At 54.5% G+C, this 20,226-nt stretch overlaps 2 protein-coding genes across 2 annotated transcripts in view; both read right to left on the reverse strand.

Moving 5' to 3' along the window:
- Window positions 1-10,269, reverse strand: part of RCN3 (reticulocalbin 3) — a 14,733-nt gene extending 4,464 nt beyond the window's left edge. The window contains exons 1-5 of the mRNA XM_049621620.1: window positions 10,172-10,269; window positions 9,494-9,741; window positions 7,469-7,671; window positions 6,158-6,330; window positions 1,573-1,633 (exon numbers count right to left, since the gene is read on the reverse strand). Coding sequence (XP_049477577.1) covers window positions 1,573-1,633; window positions 6,158-6,330; window positions 7,469-7,671; window positions 9,494-9,735 — 679 coding nt within the window. The 5' untranslated portion in view covers window positions 9,736-9,741; window positions 10,172-10,269. The remainder of the gene's footprint in view (window positions 1-1,572; window positions 1,634-6,157; window positions 6,331-7,468; window positions 7,672-9,493; window positions 9,742-10,171) is intronic.
- A 1,092-nt stretch (window positions 10,270-11,361) lies between these two features.
- FCGRT (Fc gamma receptor and transporter) overlaps window positions 11,362-20,226 on the reverse strand; it is a 9,250-nt gene continuing 385 nt past the window's right edge. The window contains exons 2-7 of the mRNA XM_049621619.1: window positions 19,321-19,404; window positions 18,552-18,803; window positions 17,893-18,168; window positions 12,650-12,919; window positions 11,812-11,928; window positions 11,362-11,493 (exon numbers count right to left, since the gene is read on the reverse strand). Of these exons, the coding sequence (XP_049477576.1) occupies window positions 11,414-11,493; window positions 11,812-11,928; window positions 12,650-12,919; window positions 17,893-18,168; window positions 18,552-18,803; window positions 19,321-19,390 (1,065 nt within the window). The 5' untranslated portion in view covers window positions 19,391-19,404 and the 3' untranslated portion in view covers window positions 11,362-11,413. The remainder of the gene's footprint in view (window positions 11,494-11,811; window positions 11,929-12,649; window positions 12,920-17,892; window positions 18,169-18,551; window positions 18,804-19,320; window positions 19,405-20,226) is intronic.

Genomic DNA, 20,226 nt, shown 5'->3' on the forward strand with positions numbered 1-20,226 from the left:
GTGGGGGGGGGAGACTTCTATCCTCATAGGTGTAAAAAAAGAGAAGAAAAGAAAAGAAAAGAAAAGAAAAGAAAAGAAAAGAAAAGAAAAGAAAAAAAAATGAATTATGCTTAAATAAAAAGGTCTTGGGGCGCCTGGATGGTTCAGCTGGTCAAGTGTCTGACTCCGGCTCAGGTCATGAACCCACGGGTCGTGAGTTCGAGCCCCGCACCAGGCTCTGCGCTGACGGCTCGGAGTCTGGAACCTGCTTCAGATACTGTGTCTCCCTCTCTCTCTGCCCCTCCCCCACTTGCACTCTGTCTCTCTTTCTCTCCCTCTCAGAAATAAATAAAAAGGTCTTGAGAGGCCTGGCTGGCCCAGTCGGTAGAGCATGTGACTCTTCTTGGGGTCATGAGTTCGAGCCTCATGTTGGGTGTAGAGATTATGAATAAATAAACTTTAAAAAAAAAATGTGTTGGGGCACCTGGGTGGCTCAGTCGGTTCACCATACGACTCTTGGTTTCGGCTCAGGTAGTGATCAGTTGGTCATGAGATCGAGCCCTGAGTCGGGCTCCGCACTCATGCTGCGGCGTGGAACCTGCTTGGGAGTCTCTGTACACGCCCCCCAACCACTGCCCCTCCCCCACTCATGCTCTGTCTCTCTCTCAAAAATAAACATTAAGGGGCGCCTGGGTGGCTCAGTCGGTTAAGCGTCCGACTTCAGCTCAGGTCATGATCTCACAGTTCGTGAGTTCGAGCCCCGCATCGGGCTCTGTGCTGACAGTACAGAGCCTGGAGCCTGCTTCGGGCTCTGTGGTCTTCCTCTCTCTCTGCCCCTCCCCCATTCATGCTCTGTCTCTCTCTCAAAAATAAATAAACATTAAAAAAACACTTTATAAAAAAATAATAAAATAAACACAAAAAGGATTTTTTTAAAGAAAAAGAAAAATATTTTCAAACTTGAAAAAATATCCATGTTTAACAGCTTTCCCCTCAACTAAATTCTTTGCCCCTCCAGACAGGGGTAGGGGCGGGGCCGAGGGCAAATTTGAGGGTGTCTCAAGACCACCCCCCAAATTCGGAATAACAGGAGACACAGCCTTTGCTGTGCAAATACAAGTTCAAGACAAGCTCCCTGACTTCCCACCCCAACCAATGCAGCCCCTGAGGCCGGATTTTGCAGACTCCAGACCCTCCGAGGAAGGAACCCGGTGTGGGATATTCTCTGCTGTATCCTCAACCGCTACCAGGCAGTAGGTGTTCAATCCACGTTTCCTGGTCCTGGCACACAGTAGGTGCTTGATAAATGCTCTTCTGGTCTGGCACATAGTAGGTGCTTGAGAAAAATTGGGTAGGCCCAGCAAATATGTGTACTCAATAAATGTTTGCTAGGCCTGACACACGGCGGGTGATCGATAAATACATGAGGGGCCCAGCACACAGTAGGTGCCTAATAAATGTCTGGTGGCTACATGAACTCAAGCAGTGCCCCTGCCCCCACTTCAGAGGGCCATGGCTCTCCCATGGGTGGTATACACTGGGCTCTTCGGGAGAAGACAAGCGTCCTCAGGGAGGGGATCAGGTTCAACTCACCAATGTACTCCTCCACTTGGACGTAGCCATCTTTGTTCTTGTCCAGATCTTCCAAGGTTTCCTGGGGAGAGAGGCACTGGGTCAGGCTCTGGGGGAGGGATGTGAGGTTCTCTCCGGGAATTCTGGCTCGGCTGTGCGGCCAGGCATCACAGCAGTCTCGGCACGGTCTACCCGGCCGGGGCTTGGGTGGCTTTCTGGGGTGCACAGTGATGCAGGCCCTACCTGCGAGGGGAGGTGGGGATGGCCAGGGAACCCGGATGTCTTATAACATACAGAACACACAAGGAGATGTGTCCCGCATCGGTAACACTCTTCTCACCCCCGAAGCAGACACTCTCCAAGGGCAGAAGCCTCTTCCCATTTAGCAGAGCCTAGACCCTGGCTCCCTTTTACGTATAAGCAGGACATGGTGGACCGTTGGAACACACAATACCTCAGCTCCTGGTGTTTTTCTCCACTTTGGGTTTTTTTTTTTTTTTAGGTTTTACATTTATTTTTGAGAGAGAGAGAGCACAAGCAGAGGAAGGGCAGAGAGACGGAAAGAAAGAGAATCCCAAGCAGGTTCCGCACCATCGGCACAGAGCCCGACGGAGGGCTCGAACCCGGGAACTGTGAGATCATGACCTAAGCGGAAATGAGTCGGACTCTTAACCCACTGAGCCACCCCGGCGCCCCTTTCTCCACTTCTTGAGCAAACAGCTTCTGTTCCCCGCTTTTACATTCAAACTCACTCGCTATAGGACAGTGGCGCGTCCGACACCCCACTACGTTTTCTAGCAGAGACAGCTCCAACATCTTAGGGTGGCCAGAAAAAATATGGGAGGCTCACTTACATTCAACTTTCAGATGAACAAGCAATAATTCTTTAGCATAAGTATCTCCCCACACAGTATTTGGAATATACTTACGCTATAGGACACAGTTACATTTGAACTTCAGATAGGGGCGCCTGGGTGGCTCAGTCGGTTGAGCGTCTGACTTCAGCTCAGTTCATGATCTCGTGGCCCATGGGTTCGAGGCTCACGCCGAGGTTCTGTGCTGACAGCTCAGAGCCTGGAGCCTGCTTCTGATTCTGTGTCTCCCTCTCTCTCTGCCCCTTCCCTGCTTGCACTCTGTCTCTCTCTCTCTCTCTCTCTCAAAAATAAATAAACACTGAAAAAATTTTGAATGTCAGATAGTTTTTCAACATAAGTATGTCCCAGATATTGTGTAGGACATACTTACACTAAAAAACGTATTTGTTGTTTACATTATTTGTCATAAGTTCAAGTACAATTGAATGCCCTTTGTTATTTGCTAAATCTAGTAACTCTACGATACGTATATTGAAATTCCTGTTATTTCTTTTTTTAATGTTTATTTAATTTGGAGAGAGAGGGGGATGGAACATGAGTGGGGGAGGGGCAGAGAGAGAGGGAGACACAGAATCCCAAACAGGCTGCAGACTCCGAGCTGTCAGCACAGAGCCCGAATGCGGGGCTCAAACTCGGGACTGGTGAGAGCACGGCCTGAGCCAAAGTCGGAGGCCCAACCGACTGGGCCACCCAGGTGCACCTCCTGTTATATCTTATAAGTGACTTTTCTCTGTGTTCCCTTGATATAGTACAGTTGGGGCTAATAGCAATGTTTTGAAATCCTACGTGTGGGGAGGTTACACCTGACATCCGTGAACGTGAAAGATTAAGAGTGGAATTTAGACAGAGGCTTGGCAAACTTTTTCCATAAAGGGCCAGATGGGAACTATTCCTGGCTTTGTGTGCCGGGTAGTCTCTGCTGACCCCACTCAACTCTGGAGCTGTAGCACACGAAGTGTATGGGCCTAGCCTGTTACAATAAAACTTTATTTACAAAAACAAGCTGTGGGCTGGATTCAGCCACAGGTTACATAGTTTGCTGCCCCCTGGTGGGGACCACGGATTCAACTGCTGGGGTTCAAATCCAGGCTGTGCTACTTTCTAGTCTGGGCCATCTCAGGCAAGTCTCACCTCTCTGTGCCTGCGGGTCCTTGTCTGTAAAATGAAGGTGACTGCCCACCCCCACAGGGTTGCCGTGACAATTCAATCAAGGTGATGCTTAGGTAAAGGTGTTTCGACGGTGCCCCTGGCACACAGGACATGGCGATCAGGGTCTGTTAAGTAATCTCAACTCAGGGGCCGCCTGGGTGCCTCAGTCAGTTAAGCGTCCGACTCTTGGTTTCCACTCAGGTCATGATCTCACGGTTTGTGAGATCGAGCCCCGCACTGGGTTCTGCACTGACAGCGCAGAGCCTGCTTGGGATTCTCTCTCTCTCCCCACCCTCCCCTCTGCTCTCTGCCTCAATAAATAAATACACGTTAAAAAAATAATCTCAACTTAGGAGAGTAAAGAGGTGTTACAACATGATCTATTAGTGAGTTCCAGAAGGCTGGGTTAACATCTCTCCTCTCTGGATCCTTTTTTTTTTTTTTTTTTGAGAGAGAGAAAGAGAGAAAGAACGTGAGTGGGGCAGAGAGACAGAATCCCAAGCACGCTCTGTGTCATCAGTGCAGAGCCTGACACGGGACTCGATCTCACGCACCGGGAGATCGAGACCTGAGCTGAAACCAGGAATCAGACGCTTAACCGACTGAGCCACCCAGGTGCCCCTCTCCTCTCTGGATCTTTGTCATCTCCAGAGTGGGCTGGACATCAAGCCAATAAAATGCCCTAGAAATATCTAAAGCCACTGCAAGCACACGTCCCAGTGGGTCCAGTGATTCCCTCCAGAAGTTTTATCCCGTAGCTATACTGATGTGTGTGTGTAAAGGGACGTAATGAGCATCTCCCACGGGTCAATTTTGCAGTTTGGCATGTACTAACTCATCTAGTCCCTGTAACCAGCCTTCATGTATGCATATTATCAGTACCACCATTTTATAGATGGGGAAAGGTCTAGAGAGGTTAAATAACTTGCCCAAGATCACACAGCCAGAAAGCTGCAGGGCTGGGATTTGAACCCAGGCCTTCTGGCCTCAGAGCCCTCGGTCCTAACAGGCTTGCCACAGACCCTCAAAACAGCTCTGAAAATGGAAACACAAGACAGGGGTTAGCCGTGGGGACGGGATGGGGAGTAGGGTCGAGGATGACTCACTTTTTTTTTTTTTTTTTTTTTGCATCTTTTGGGCATTTAAACACATCAGTAAGTGAGCTATTTTAGAAATACACATAATTATATTTGAAAACTAATTTGTGAGGGGTGCCTGGGTGGCTCAGTCTGTTAAGCATCCGACTTCAGCTCAGATCATGGTCTCGTAGTTCGTGAGTTCGAGCCCTGCCTCGGGCTCTGTGCTGTCAGCACGGAGCCTGCTTCAGATTCTCTGTCCTTCATTTTCTCTGCCCCTCCCCAGCTCACGTGCACATGATTGTCTCTCTCAAAAATAAACAAACACTAAAAATAAATACATAAAGGGGCGCCTGGGTGGCTCAGTTGGTTAAGCTCTGACTTCAGCTCAGGTCACGATCTCACGTGGGTTCGAGCCCCACATTGGGCTCTGTGATGACAGCTCGGAGCCTGGAGCCTGCTTTGGATTCTGGGTCTCCCTCATTCTCTGCCCCTCCCCTGCTCGCGCTCTGGCTCTCTCTCAAAAATAAATAAACATCCACAACAAAAAAATTAAAGTCTATTAAAGTCTAAAGAAAGATATCCTTCCACTATAAAATGGAGAGGGGATTGGTGAAAAATTACAAATAGAAAGTCCATGTATGGGGGTGTGGTCAGGTTGGGGTTTTCCTGGAGTTCGGCCACAACTGGGGCTCCCAGAGGCATTTCTGGGGAATATGTTTTCTTTCTTTTTTTTTAATGTTTATTTCTTTTTGAGACACACACACACACACACACACACACACACACACACACACACACACACTACAGCGGGGGAGGGGCAAAGAGAGGGCAAAGAGACACAGAAGCCAAAGCAGGCTCCAGGCTCCTGTCAGCACAACGCGAGGCTCGAACTCATGAACCGTGAGATCATGACCTGAGCCGAAGTCGAACACTTAACTGACTGAGCCACCCAGGTGCCCCAGTCTGTCTGGGGGATGTGTTTTCTTTAAAAAAAAAAAAAAAAAAAAAAGTAGTTTTATTTATTTATTTTGAGAGAGACAAAGACGGTGTGAGTGGGGAAGCGGCAGAGAGAGAGAGAGAGAGAGAGAGAGAGAATATCCCAAGCAGGCTCTGCACTGCCTGTGCAGAGCTCGATATGGGGCTCGAACTCATGAAACCGTGAGATCACGACCTGAGCAGAAACCAAGAGTCAGACGCTTAACGGAGCCACCCAGACGCCCTTGGGGGATTCTTCTGATGGCAGTCTGGGGGCCCAGACCCCAAATGTGACCACAGGAAGGGGAAGGCAGAGCCAGGAGAGATTGGACACTGGGAGGTCAGGAGTCGGGCAAGGGAGAAGTTGCCCTCCATTGATCTGTTTGTAGCCTGGGTTCCCTGGGGAAGGTGCTGGACCACCAGGTGACGGGCACTGTTAGGCTGGCCCTGACGTCAAAAGCCTGGGTCTAGGGTGGGGGAGAGGAGAAGATGGGAAGTGGGGAGCGGGCTCCTCGGGCCCTCACTCACAGCAATCACGATGTCCCGCATGTGAGGGAATTCCTCGGGGTGCAAGAAGGCAGTCAGCTCCTCACGAGTGGCCATTGAGTCCCCGTCCTGGTCTGCCACCCGGAAACGCCGCTCATCCCGAGCCATCATCTTCTTGTAGGTTTCGGCGTCCTCTACGTCATGAAACTCTTCACCTGGGGAAGGGGGATATCTCGGTCAGGTGTGCTTTAATGGAGGGAATACGAGGCTGGTTGAGGGAAAAGCCAAAGGGATCCAACTAAGTGGAGTCAGGGCAGGAATACCTCACAGAACCCATAAAAATTAATAGAGATTCATTATTTGTATATAGTATCTACCTTGCGGTGAGAGCTTATTATATGCTCTTTACCTACAAAATCGCATTTAATTCTCACACCCACCCACACACACACACAAGTAAAAGGAATTCTTTCATTTATTCTCACTTTGTGAAGGAGAAAATAGATTCCCACAGAGAGGAAATAAGTGGCCCAAAGTCATAGGGCCAGGAATGATGAACTCTGAGTGGACACTGGCCCTTGGGGCCCCAAGGTCACCCTCTGGTGAAGTAGGTTATACTGACTCGGGCTACAGGACAGAGAGGAGAGGAAGGGCATTTTCAACAAAGGGAACAGTATGAGCAGAATGTGGAGATTTGAAGAGCGTGATGAGTTCAGGGAAACTGAGGGAGACCCACATGGCTGGCCAGAAAATGCAGAAAAAGAAAGCCAGAGCGTTGAGCCAGGCTGGACTGAGTTGCTGGGAATCTCCTTTGGAGGCTCTGGGAAGCCATGAAAGGCTGTGAGCAGGGGAAGGTCAGGGTCAGCCCTGGGTGTGGAAAGCCCCTCTGGGATTTGCATGAGGGACAGGCTGGAGGAGGAGTGTGGAGTGAGGGTCCAGGAGGGAGAGAACATTAGCTGTGGGGGTCACAGGGCTGGGGCATGGCGACAGACAGGAACATTTACCATGTCCCCAGACGGCCAGGGGACAGGGTGAATGGATTTGGGGTTCTCAGGATGAGAGGTCGGAGATCAGTGGTCAGGATGACAGAGTATGACAGGTAGATGTCCCTGGTCAAGGATCCCCCAGTCGCGGGGTTATGGACGTCGCGGATGCCGGAGCGAGAAGCCAGAGATCAGAGACGGGGAGTCTCAGGGTGATGGGGTACTAGAAGTGGGTAGACCCTGCTCAAGGGTCAGAGGTCAAAGATGAGGGATTCTGTTTAATAAGCTAAAGGTTCTTAGGACGAGGCTATCAAAAAAAGTCAGGGTCACGATGTGTGTGGGGAGCGGGAGTCGGGGTCTTGCCGCGTACCGGGCTCGTAGTGGCCATAGGTGGCGTTGCGCAGTTCCTCCCAACCCACACGCCCGTCGCGGTCCGTGTCGTACGTGTTCCAGGCCGCGCTCACCGAGTCCCGTATGTGCCGCTGCTGCGTGTGCGCGATCCAAGCGCGGAGCTCGGCCAGCGACACCCAGCCGTCCCCATCCCCTGCGCGGTCCATGCGGTCCACTATGCGCCTGCGAGTCCGGGCGGGGCACACGTCAGTCCCGGACTCCGCCCCCCCAGGAGTCCCGCCTCCACCCAGGCTCCGCCCCTGGAGCAGAGCCACGCCCCCACTCGAGACACACCCTCAGAGAGCGGTGATAGCGCGGTCCCAGAGCCGCCAGCACAGCGAGGGGAGGCACGTGTCAAGCCCAGGGCCGCGCCCAGCGCGGGGCTCCGCCCCCTCAATCCAGGCTCTGCTCCCAGAGGCTCTCACGCCCTTTCCGAGGCGCCGCGGTCCCCCACAAGCCCGGGCTGGGGGAAGGACCTACGACAATCCAGGGTCACACCCTCCACTCCAACTCTGCCCCTAGACCCTCACTGGCTCCATCTGTTTGTCCGAGTCGGGGTGGGGTGAGGGACCGAGGCGCCACACCGCGGCCCTCGCCCGCATGGCCCCTGTCCCAAGACTCTCTCTGAACTCTGATGGCCACGGCCACACTCACCCCTGACCTGTCGCCGTTTTAGGCCCTGCGGGTCTTCGGGCCATCCCTTCCAACCCGCCCCCTGCCCCGCCCGCCTGGCTGCACCGGCCCATTGCAGGTGCCTCTCCCTACAGCGCCGCCCTGGGCTGCGTCCCGCACCTCTTCCCTACCTCTCCCTGACTGTATCAGGCATTGGCCTAAGACACTCGCCCGCAACCCCGCCGGCTTGGCCTCCATCACTCCCTTCCCGTGCTCCGGCCGGACCACGTGCACCTTGCGGTCTCATATGAAGCCCCTGGAGCCCTTCCTCACACACCTTCTCTCGGGCCGCTCCAGTCGGATCCCAGGCCCCCGCCACCGGTTTGGGTCCTTGCCCAACCGCTCACAGAGCCCACAGGGAGCGCTCCCCTGGGTCGCTGTCCTTTAGCCCCGCAACCCAGCCCCTAGGGTTGACTCCCAGATGGCGATGCCCAGGTCGCCGCCCCCTCCCGCTCTGGGCTGTCTCTGCTCTGATCGGTCTGGAGCTGGAGTCCCCAGGACTCACACCCTCCCTCACTGAGGTTCAGGCTATTGTTCAGTCTAGGTGCAAATTCTGCCACCCCCTCTTGCTGTCTGTGTGACCGTGGGCAAGTCACTTAAAAAAAAAAAAAAAACACGAACAAACTCTCTGTGCCTGGGTCTACCCCTGTAAAATGAGGGATAAACACTAGAACCTACCCTACAGCCTGATTGTGGGGATTGCCTAAGTTAACCCTTGTAAAGCACTTAGAAAGGTTCCAGGTACTGTAGCAAGGGCTATTCCAAATGCGTTAGCCTATCGCTGCCTTTCCTCCTCCAACCCTCCTTCACCCAACCCCATCCAAGCACAATCTCCCAGCCAGCAGACCCAGTCACCGCCACTGTCTCCACCCTGGTCTCGTCACCATCGTCTCTTGTCTCCCATGTAGACTACTCTAGTTGATTCCTCACTGGCTCCCTGCTTCTTGCCCCCTACAGCCTGTTCCCCCAAAGGTAACCAGAAGGATTCTGTTGAAACTTAAGTCAGCTCAGGTCCTTCCTCTGCCTAGAGCCCTCCCTTGGCTGTCATCTCATCCAGAGAAAAGGTGAAATCTTCACTGTGGCCCGAAAGGCCCTGGGCTCTTTGTTCTCTCTCTGCCGTGACCTCCCACCTTCTCCTCTTCGGTAGCCTCACTGTTGCTCAAATATCAAGCCTGCTCCTGCCTCAGGGCCTTTGCATTTACAGTTCCCTCTGCCTGGAATGCTATTCCCCCACATACTCACATGGCTCAAATATTACCTTCTCACTGAGGCCTCCCCTGACCTCCCTGTTTAAAAATACAACCCCGAATCCTCCCTTCCATCTCTCTCCTACCCCAGACGGGCTCGGCTTTCCTCTGGGCTGAGCTGGTCGAATTCCTTGGCCACTTCCCGTCCCAGGAAAGCTTCATGGTCGTACTGGAAGTTTCCGTGGGCGTCATCATGAGGGGCCTCGCTCAGGGGGGCCGCCTGGTGCACCCTCCCCTGGCTGTGAGGGCCTGCGTCAGGCGATGGCTTGCCCTGGACCCCACGCCTGAGCAGCAGCAGTAGCAGCAGAAGTGATGGACGCCACATCATCAGTCCCTAGGGAGTGGTGGAGGCTAGGAGTCAGGGGTCACAGGAAAAAGGATAGAGACAGGGCAGAAGAATGTCGGGCCGGCAGGGTGGGGTGGGGGGGAGTGCGGTGCGTGGAGAGAGCGAAGACAAGACAGATGATAGCAAGCCGCAAAGTTTAGGGCTCAACAAGGGCCGGGGATGGGCAAAAGGGGGGCGGGGTTCTCCGAGGTAGGGACTGACTCTTCTGAGGGAGTCCCAGACTGGTCCCAGAGCCGTTAGTGGGGGTTTCAAGCGGGAGACGTGGCGTACTTCCCACGCCAAGTATGGGATGGGGTCGTGGCCAGAGAGAAATCATGCAGGCTCTCAGGCGTCCTTTGCAGCCTGGACTCGATTCCTCGACCCGAGCGAACCCGAACCGCCCTCCCTGGGCAGGCCACCCGCTCTCGCCTCCCTTTACCAGACAATCCAGCTTCGCTTCCCCCTACACGTTCCGCTCGGCGTTCTCCGTAAAGATGCCCCATTTGGCGGCTCTCCAGCCAGGCCCCGCCTCCAGCAGCTCAGAGGCCCGCCCTCCGACCAATGAGCGCTCACGAAGACCCCCCAAGGGGCGGGGCCCGTGAACTCCGCGGACGCCCCACGCCACGTCCACAGAGAAGAGTGGGGGCCCCCGACGTTCCGCCCGCCAGTTCCCAGGGCCGGCGAGGTGGGCGGCCCCTGGAGAGACACCAGGCGGGAGGACTACAGCTCCCGGCAGGCCTCGCAGCGACCTGCCCGACCACCCCCAGCTCTTTGATTTCGGGAGCCTCTTGGGAGATTTGCTTTTTCTTTTGGAGGGGGGGAGATGTATTTTTTTAAGTTTTGTTTTGTTTTAAGTAGGCTCCATGCCCAGTATGGGACCCGAGCTCACCACGAAGATCAAGAGTCACATGCTTCATAGACTGAGCCACCCAGACACCCCATGTTTGTTTCTTTGTGTATGTATGTATGTATGTATGTATGTATGTAATCTCAACACCCAAGGTGGGGCCCAAACTCACCACCCGGAGTTCGAGTCTCAAGCTCTTCCAGCTGAGCCAGCCAGGCGCCCCAAGAGATGTATTTTTATCTTTCCCTTTGTCAGCATGGTTTTAGAAAGAAGGGAACCGAGGGGCCAGAGGCATCCATTTCTCTCAAAGAGGAAACAATGTTTCTCTTCCCCTCCACCGAGGAGTCAGGTCAGACTCCAGCCAAGAATTCCTCAAAATGCCTGGTAGAGTGTAGGCATTCAGTATCTGTGAAGCTTATGAATGAAAAAGACATGACTCGGTGTAAAATTGGTATATTCCACGGGGGCAACATGTTGGCATCGAGAGAGTGTGGAAGGTCAGGGCCAACACTGTTTATTCCCCCCACTCATTGTCTTACTACCCCTGGCCTAAAAAGTTGAAATGATAAGAACACAATGATTTGGGCCCAAACTCGCGTTTATATGTGGAGGTGGAAAAGAGTCATAATCATCAGGAGGGGAAACTGAGGCAGACCACAGGAGGAGAAATCCAGAAGGTCATCGGGCCCAGGACTCTTTCTGGAGGCTCAGAAATACCAGGATTCCAGGAGGTCTCACAGCATAAAAGGGGCCTGACTACATTAGCTGGTAGTAGCCAGGATGGGGGGGGAGGGGGGGGGGTGATCAGGCAGCTGCTGAGAATGCATTTATATCCTAAGAGTCAGCATCCTTGGGCAGGCCAGGAGTGGGCAGGAGGGCCCCTACATCGTCCCCACGGAGAGAGATCCAAGGGGCTGAGGAAAGAGGAAGAGGGGAGGTCATCAGAAGCTCGGAAATCCTCTGGGCTCCTGACTGCCCCTCCCCCACGTGTGTGTATGTGTCCCTCTGTCTGTCTTTCCCAGCCTCTGTCTTATTCCACAGGTTTCTGTCCCGCTCTGAGTCTCCGTTTCCTCCCTCCAGTCCCCACCTCTCTGAGTCTCTGTTCCTTTCTGTCTACATCTGTTCCCACCCCACCCACCCCAACCCCCCGCCCCCCGCCCAGGACTGCGTCACCCTCTCTTCTGGGGTTTCTGTCCCTGTCTCTGAGGCTCTTCCCTCTTCCTGCTCCACACCTGGCAGCCCCTTTCTCATCCTCCTCCATAGCAGAGCTCCGCCTGCAGCCGCCGCCGTGAGCAGTAAGAGGCCAATGACGATTCCAACCACTGGCATCGAGGATTTGGCTGGTGATTCTGCAGCCAGAGAATGATGTGAGATGCTGAAGGGGCCCTCCAGCCCATCTGCATCAGGCCAGGGGGACTGGGCGGTCTCAGTGCCCCCTCCCCAACCTCACAGATCCCAGCATCAAGTCCTGGGGGAACGGGTGTGGGGTGTGGGCGGAGGGAAAGCCGGCCAGCTGATGTCCTAGGTCTGTGCAGAACGCCCCCCGTGTTGCCTACAAGAACCGGCCGTAGCGAGAGGGGTCTCCGGCACCCTGGCCAAGGGGACCTGTAGCGGCAGGGCGTGTGTCAGAGAGGCAGAACAAGCACAGGGCAGTAGAAGGTCAGGTTCGTAGAGGACTGGCAGTCGCTGAGCCATAAATGGTCAGCCTCAGTGACGACCGGCAGCAGCAGACAGCAAATGACCAGCCTAGCAGCAGCAGGAGGGAGGGTGGTTCGGCTTCCGGAGGCCTGTCCACACTGGTTAATGAGGGGCAGGACTCGTGAGTTCCACCCAGCAGCAGCAGCAGCAGGCCGGAAGGCAGACAGGCTCGGGGAGGGCAAGCGAGACAGGACAGAAGGCCGCCAGGCTTTGGAGGAACTGGCAGCAGCGGGGCACAAGGCAGTCAGACTCGAGGACGCCGGGCGGCAGCGTGGTGGAAGCCGGTCACCCTCGGGAAGGACCGCGACAGCAGGGGGAGCAGAGGCCACCAGGAGGCGACAGGCAGCGTCATCGCGCGGCGGGACAGCTCACCCAGCTCCACAGTGAGGGGCTGCGGCAGCCCCGCGTGCTGCACCAGGCAGCGGTAGTGGTGCTCGTCGCCGCTTTTGACTGTCAGTGAAGACCAGGCGTGGAAGGAGCCGTCGCCGTTGGGGCCGAAGTCACCCTCGCCGGAGCCGGCTGCCAGCCCGTTGCGGAGGAACCGCAGTTGGAGCTCCGGGGGGTAGAAGGAGAAGGCGCTGCAGGTGAGCACAGAAAAGCCGGGGCTGCCGGGGCGGGCCTTCAGGCGCATGGAGGGTGGCTCTGCAGACGAACAGGCAGACGGACCTAAGCCTCGAGCCCGGGAGCTCCTAGGGCCAGAGCTGGCGAGGGGCTGAACAGGGACATACCCGGGCCTCCATTCCTTCCAGGACGCCCAGCACGTCCCACCAGGTGCCCTGCCCTGAGCCTGCAGAATATAGTAGGTAAAGGGATCTTCCTGGGGGGGGACCAAGCTATCCACAGTGAAGGTATCCACCTCTCACCCATGCCTTCCTACACTAGACGCGTACAAGACAGGACATCAGTCATGTGCCAGACGCTCTTCTAGGCACTGCGGACACAGCAGTGAACGAGATAGACAAAAGCCCTGGTCTTCGCGGAACTCACGTTCTAAAGGAGGGGAGAGAGGCAAATACGTGTGTGCAAATAAATGAACAGGAAATAGGCTGTGAAAGTGTTGTGATGAGCGAAAAGAAGGCAGATCCTAACGTCATTAAAAGAGAGTGAGAGGGGGGCGCCTGGGTGGCTCAGTTGGTTGAGTGTCCGACTTCGGCTCAGGTCGTGATCTCACGGTTCGTGAGTTTGAGCCCCGCATGGGGCTCTGTGCTGACAGCTTGGAGCCTGGAGCCTGCTTTGGCTTGTGTCTCCCTCTCTCTCTGCCCCTCCCCTGCGTGCTCTCTCTCCAAATAAATAAATAAACTTAAAAAAAAATTTTTTTTTAAGTTGTTAATACAATAAATGAACTGGACAAATTCGTAGGAAATACAACCTTCCAAAACTGACACGAGAAGAAATTAAAAAATTAAGTAGTCCTATAATGATTTCACAATTTTAATCCATAATTTAAACTTTTCAACAAATAAATTTCCAGGTCTACATGACATCATTGGTGGATTCTTCAAAACAACCAAGAAGCAGATCTACATCTAATTTTTTTTAAGAGTATTTATTTATTTGGCGAGAGAGAGAGCAGGTGTGCAAGCAGGGGAGGGGCAGAGAGAGAGAGAGAGAGAGAGGGAGAGAGAGAATCCCAAGCAGGCTCCATGCTGTCAGGGCAGAGCCTGACATGGGCTCCGTCCCACCAACTGTGAGATCATGACCTGAGCTTAAATCAAGAGCTGGACACTTGACTGACTGAGCCACCCAGACACCCTAGATCCACATCTAATTTAGGAAAAAGGCTCTACTGCAGTTCGGGGAGGTGGGGGGGGCGGGGGGACAGGATGGTGGTGGTCTTGCAACAAATTATGCTGGGTCAACTGGAGATCCACGAGGGACAAATGAAACTTGATCCCTTGCCTCACACCATTACCTGCAATCAACTCAAGATGTATCATACAGCTATATATGAAAATTACTTATCAACCAAGCCTCCAGAAGACATAGAATACCTTCATAACTTTGGGAAAAGAAAGACTTCCTAAAGAGAACACACACAAGAGCTATAGATAAAAGATGGATGAGTTGACCTTCATAAAAATGAAGAAATTCTGTTCATCAAAAGGTTTCATCAAGAGAGTGAAAAGACTGGGGTGCCTGGGTGGCTCAGTTGGTTGAGCGTCTGACTTCAGCTCAGGTCATGATCTCACGGTTCGTGAGTTTGAGCCCCGCGTCGGGCTCTGTGCTGACCGCTCGGAGCCTGGAGCCTGCTTCGGATTCTGTGTCTCCCTCTCTCTCTGCCCCTCCCCCGCTCAGTGCTCTGTCTCTCTCTGTCTCAGAAATAATAAATAAACATTACAAAAAAAAAGAGAGAGAATGAAAAGACAAGCCGGACACCGGAAGACACTCTGTTTCCAACAGACCATCTGACAAATCCAAAGGACTCATACCCAGAATATATTAAGAACTCTAATAAGAAAAAAAGATAAAAATTCCAACTTAAAAATGGGCAAAACACTCAAACAGCCCCGCCCAAAGAGCAGACACCTGACTGGCCAGTAATGTGCAAAAGTATACTCAACATCACTAGTCACCACCTCATTTATCTGATTTATAGATATTTATCTGATATATAGAGATACAGATATAGATATATATATATTTTTAGTACGCTTCATACCCAGTGAGGAGCCCAACACAGGGCTTGAACTCATGACCCTGAGATCAAAAACCTGAGCTGAAATGAAGAGTTGGGACGCTCCACTGACCGAAGCACCCCAAATCTGATTTATCTGATTTTGCCAAATCATGTGTAAGATTCTCATTTACCCTGAGAAACATGAAAAACACACCACAATAAGATTCTGCCACACACCCGCCAGAATGGTTACAATTGAAGACAGACAATAGCAAATTCTGGCAAGTCTCTGAAGCTCCTGGAATTCTCATACATAGCTGAGGGGATTATAAAATTGGTTCAACCTCCTTGAGAAAATGTTTAGCACTACCTATTAAGCTAATCCGATGCCTACACTATAATGCAACCATTCCGTGCATGGGTATTCAGTCAAAAGAAATGTAACTACACTTTCGTATCAAAATACATATATAAGAGGGACGCCTGGGGGCGCCTGGGTGGCTCAGTCGGTTGAGCGGCCGACTTCGGCTCGGGTCATGATCTCACGGTCCGTGAGTTCGAGCCCCGAGTCGGGCTCTGTGCTGACCGCTCAGAGCCTGGAGCCTGTTTCAGATTCTGTGTCTCCCTCTCTCTCTGCCCCTCCCCTGTTCATGCTCTGTCTCTCTGTGTCTCAAAAATAAATAAACGTTAAAAATATATATATATATTTAAAAAATAATAATAATAATAATAAAAGAGGGACGCCTGGGTAGCTCAATCGGTTGAGCATCTGACTCTTGATCGTGGCTCAGGTCATGATCCCAGGGTCGTGGCATGGAGCCCAGCATTGGGCACCACAGTGAGCGTAGAACCTGCTTGGGATTCTCTCTCTCTCCCTTTGCCCCCCCCCCCCCCCCAAATAAAGAAAAAAAAAAATTAAAGGCGCATCTGGGTGGCTCAGTCAGTTAAGCATCTGACTTCAGCTCAGGTCATGATCTTGAGGTTCTTGAGTTCAAGTCCCTCACTGGGCTCCACATTCACAATATGGAGCCTGCTTGGGATGCTCTCTCTCTCCCTCACTCTTGCCCCTCCCCTGCTCACACTGTCTCTGTCGCTCTCAAAATAAATAAGTAAACTTAAAAACATTCAGAAAGGTACAAGAATGCTCATTACAGCTTCATTCATCAACAGCCCCAAACTGAAAAGAAACCATTCATCGATGAACTGTGGTATGAACCACACAGTGAAATACTACTCAGCAATAAAAAGCCATCAGCTGCTGATACCCAGCAACAGCGAGGAGTCTCATGACACACACACTTGAGTGAAAAAAGCCAGACACAAACGAGCACATGCTCACAGTTCAAATCAGTTCAAAATCAGGCAATGCTATGGTGATAAAAATCAAGTCCGTTGTTACCCTTGGGAGGTATGGAATGGGAGAGGGCACAAAGAAGTGCTGGGGTGCTTCTGAGGTGCTGGGAATGTTCTAGATCTTGGTTCGCAGGTACATGGGCGTCCATAAAGCTTAATCGAGCCATGTACTTGAGGTACGTAAGCTACACCCCAATAAAAAAGAAAAAAAACACTATAGTGAAGTGTTGGACACTATAGTGATTGAATGGACAAAACAACGGCATGGGGGGACAGTAATGGGGGTGGTAGGGGGACACACTTTAACCAGGGTGATAGGGCCCTGCTGAAGGAGCTGAAGTCCAAAATCAAACCGAAAGCATGAGAAGGACCCAGTCATGGCAGGATCCCAAGGAGGAGAAGTGCAAGCAGAGGGCACAGCAGGTGCAAAGGGCCTGAGGAGGAAAAGAACCTGACATTTGGAGGAGGGGGAGAGAAGGCCGCCACGGTTGGGTGTTGTGAAATTACAATGGTGGAAAGCAGCCGGACCCAGCTACCTGCAGAGACTGTAGGCCGTGGAGTAGAGGTTGGATTTTCACGTAAGACGAGAGAAACGCTAATGGACATTTTTAAGCAATGGTGGGCTAGGAGCTCGTTTATGTTTTAAAAAAAATTTTTTTTTAACATTTATTTATTTTTGAGACAGAGACAGACAGAGCATGAACAGGGGAGGGTCAGAGAGAGAGGGAGACACAGAACCTGAAACAGGCTCCAGGCTCTGAGCTGTCGGCACAGAGCCCGACGCGGGGCTCGAACTCACGGACCGTGAGATCGTGACCTGAGCCGAAGTCGGACGCTTAACCGACTGAGCCACCCAGGCGCCCCTTGTTTATGTTTTAAAACATCATGCCTCCGTCAGTTAAGCAACTGACTCTTGATTTCGGCTCAGGTCAAGATCTCACAGTTTGTGAGATCGAGCCCCAAGTTGGGCTCTGCACTGACTGCGTGGAGCCTGCTTGGGATTCTCTGTCTCCCTCTCTCTCTGCCCCTCCCCTGCACGTTCTCTTTCTCTCTCTCTCTCTCTGTCAATAAATAAATAAACAAACTTAAAAAAAAAAAAAAGAAAAAGACATTCCTCTGACTGCTCAGGAGACGGTGTACACGGAGGGCCAGGATGGAAGCTGGGATTGCAATATGGGACACTGACGACAAAAGAGCTCGAATTCCCGCCCTTGAGGATTCCCCAGACATGCGCAGAAGTACAGCTCAGAGTGTGTCTGTGCCCTAACGGGGGTCACACGAGGCATCGTTCGAGTCCAAAGGAAGCAAGTGAAAAGGCTCCTGGGCCACAGGAAAATCTCGCCGGCTGTGACACCAGAGGGACCCAAAGGGCAATGGCAGAGGTGGACCAGATGGAGAAACGTGAAGCCAAGGAGGACGGAGGAGGCCTGGCCGAAGAGCCTGAGCTGTGGCCAGAGGTCTCTGAGGGCCAGCGGAGTGGGACAGGAGTAGGGAAGGAGTGTGCCATGTAGGGGAGGAGCTGCAATGGGGCGACCGGAGGCTAGGAGGCCAGGGAAGGGGCCGGGGGAGGAAGGGGAGGCCCGAGGTGAGGGCGTGGGGATGGAGAGCTCCGTGGGGGTCAGAGGCGCCCCCGGAGGGTGCTCACCCTTCCACTCCAGGTTTCCGCGGCCTCTCTCCAGATGCCCCAGCAGCCGCTGGGGGCAGGAGTTGAGCAGGAAGGTCCTCTCCTTGCTGACCGCACCCGCCTCCTGCATCCACCTCTTACTGATGGTCTCAGTCTCGGGCCATTCCCCACTCCAGGTGCCCAGCTTGGGGTCAAAATCCATGAAATCCTCGCCATTCAGAGCAAACTTGGCCACGGGCACCGAGGCATTGTCAGGGCCCAACTCACAGCCCAGCAGGCCCTGCAGGGTGTAGGGACCTGGGGTGCCCAAATACAGGTAAGTAGGACCCAGGAGCAGGGGCCCCAGCCCCTCCTCCCTCAGACCCGGGAGTCTAAGTCACCAGCCCCCTCCTCCCTCAGACCCGAGTCCAGACCCCCAGCCCTTCCTCCCTCAGACTGGGGAGTCCAGGCCCCCAGCCCCTCCTCCCTCAGACTGGGGAGTGCTGGCCCCCAGCCCCTCCTCCCTCAGACTGGGGAGTCCTGGCCCCCAGCGCCCTCCTCCCTCAGACCCGGGAGTCTGGGGCCCCAGCGCCCTCCTCCCTCAGACCCAGGAGTCCAGGCCCCCAGCCCCTCCTCCCACAGACCCAGGAGTCCTGGCTCCGGGCCCCCTCCGCCCTCAGACTCGGGGATCCTGGTCTTACCTCCTTCTCCCAAGGCTTTGAGAGCTTCAAGAAAGAGTTCCTGCTTGTTTCTCAGGTCCGTTGTCTCCTTCTCCCAATACCAGGACACCTGGTTTTCCCAGACCCAAGCCCCACACGGCTCGGCCTGGGCCCGCAGGTTATTGTAGCTCAGGTATTGCTGGGGTCCCAGCCAGCCTGATACCCAGAAGGCAGGAGTCCCGGGGGCAGGAGAGGACACAGCGGTGAGGTGGTACAGGAGGGAGAGATGGCTCTCTGCTGGAGAGAGACAGAGGTGAAGAGAGCGTTGGGGGGGATGGACCTAGAGTGGGGGCAGGACGGATACCCTGAAAGAAAACAGACTCAACCCCAGAGAGGAGAGACAGACCAGAGAGCGGGGAGACAGAGGCGAGGAGGGCCGGACCCAGAAGAGGGGGGCGGTGGTGAAGACAGATTCAGAGAGAGGGAGACAGACTTGCTGGGGGACAAACTCAGAGTGGAGGACAGATCCAGACCGTGGAGGACAGCCTCAGAAAGAGGAGGATAGACTGGGGGAGGGGGACAGACCGGGGCGGGGAGCAGACCCAGAGGGAGGGCCCCGGTCCCGGCGGGGGGGGGGGGGGGGGCACAGTCAGAGCGAAGCGAACAGGTGGTTCTCAAACACAGCGACCGAGGGAGGAAGAAAAGTGATACGGTGACAAGTGGCGAGGGGGGTCGTGTCCCGCCCGGGGGAAACCTCAGACTGCTCTTCCTTCGCCCCCTTCCCTCCGACCCGGCAGCCGCGGCCCCTCACCTGCGCGCAGTGTCGGCAGGAGGAAGAGCAGGAACCCGAGCCCCCAGGGCTGAGGCCGGGGGACCCCCATCCTGAGCGGGAGACCTGGGGCGGGAGGGGGCGCGTGACTGCTCCGGACCCCCGCCCCGCCCCTTCCTCCCCCAGCTCCCGAGGGGCTCGGCCACCACGCGCGCCCGCGCCTGTGGGCCCCGGGGCTCCGCGACCGAGCCTGGCCACCGCGCCCTCCTCCTCGGTGAACTTTCACCCTTAATTTGATCCGTTTGGGTTAATTAATTACAGAGCCTGGATAGGCTGAGAGTCCTGTCTCAGAGCTCGGCCCCGCCTCTTCCTCCTCCCCCAGAGCCTGGAGTCCAAACCCCAGCCCCTCCTCCTCAGACTCGGGAATCCCGGCCCCCGGCCCCTCCTCCCTCAGACCCGGGAGTCCAAACCCCAGCCCCCTCCTCCCTCAGACTCGGAATCCCGGCCCCCAGGCCCTCCTCCCTCAGACCCGACAGTCCGGGCCCCCAGCCCCTCCTCCCTCAGACCCGACAGTCCGGGCCCCCAGCCCCTCCTCCCTCAGACCCGAGAGTCCTGACCCCCAACCCCTCCTCCCTCAGACCCGACAGTCCGGGCCCCCACCCCCTCCTCCCTCAGACCCGGGAGTCCAGGCCCCCAGCCCCCTCCTCCCTCAGACCCGGGAGTCCAACCCCAGCCCCTCCTCCTCAGACCCGGGCGTCCTTACCCCCAGCCCCTTCCTTTCTGAGACCCAGGGGTCCGCGTCCCAGCCCTTCCTTCCCCAGAACCAGGAGTCCCGGCCCCCAGGCCTTCCTCCCTCGGACCCGGGAGTCCAGGGTCCCCAGCCCCTCCTCCCTCAGACCCTGGAGTCCTCACCCCCAGCCCCCTCCTGAGACCCAGGGGTCCCAGCCC

The sequence above is a fragment of the Panthera uncia genome (genome assembly GCF_023721935.1).
Source record: "Panthera uncia isolate 11264 chromosome E2 unlocalized genomic scaffold, Puncia_PCG_1.0 HiC_scaffold_19, whole genome shotgun sequence".
NCBI lineage: Eukaryota > Metazoa > Chordata > Mammalia > Carnivora > Felidae > Panthera > Panthera uncia.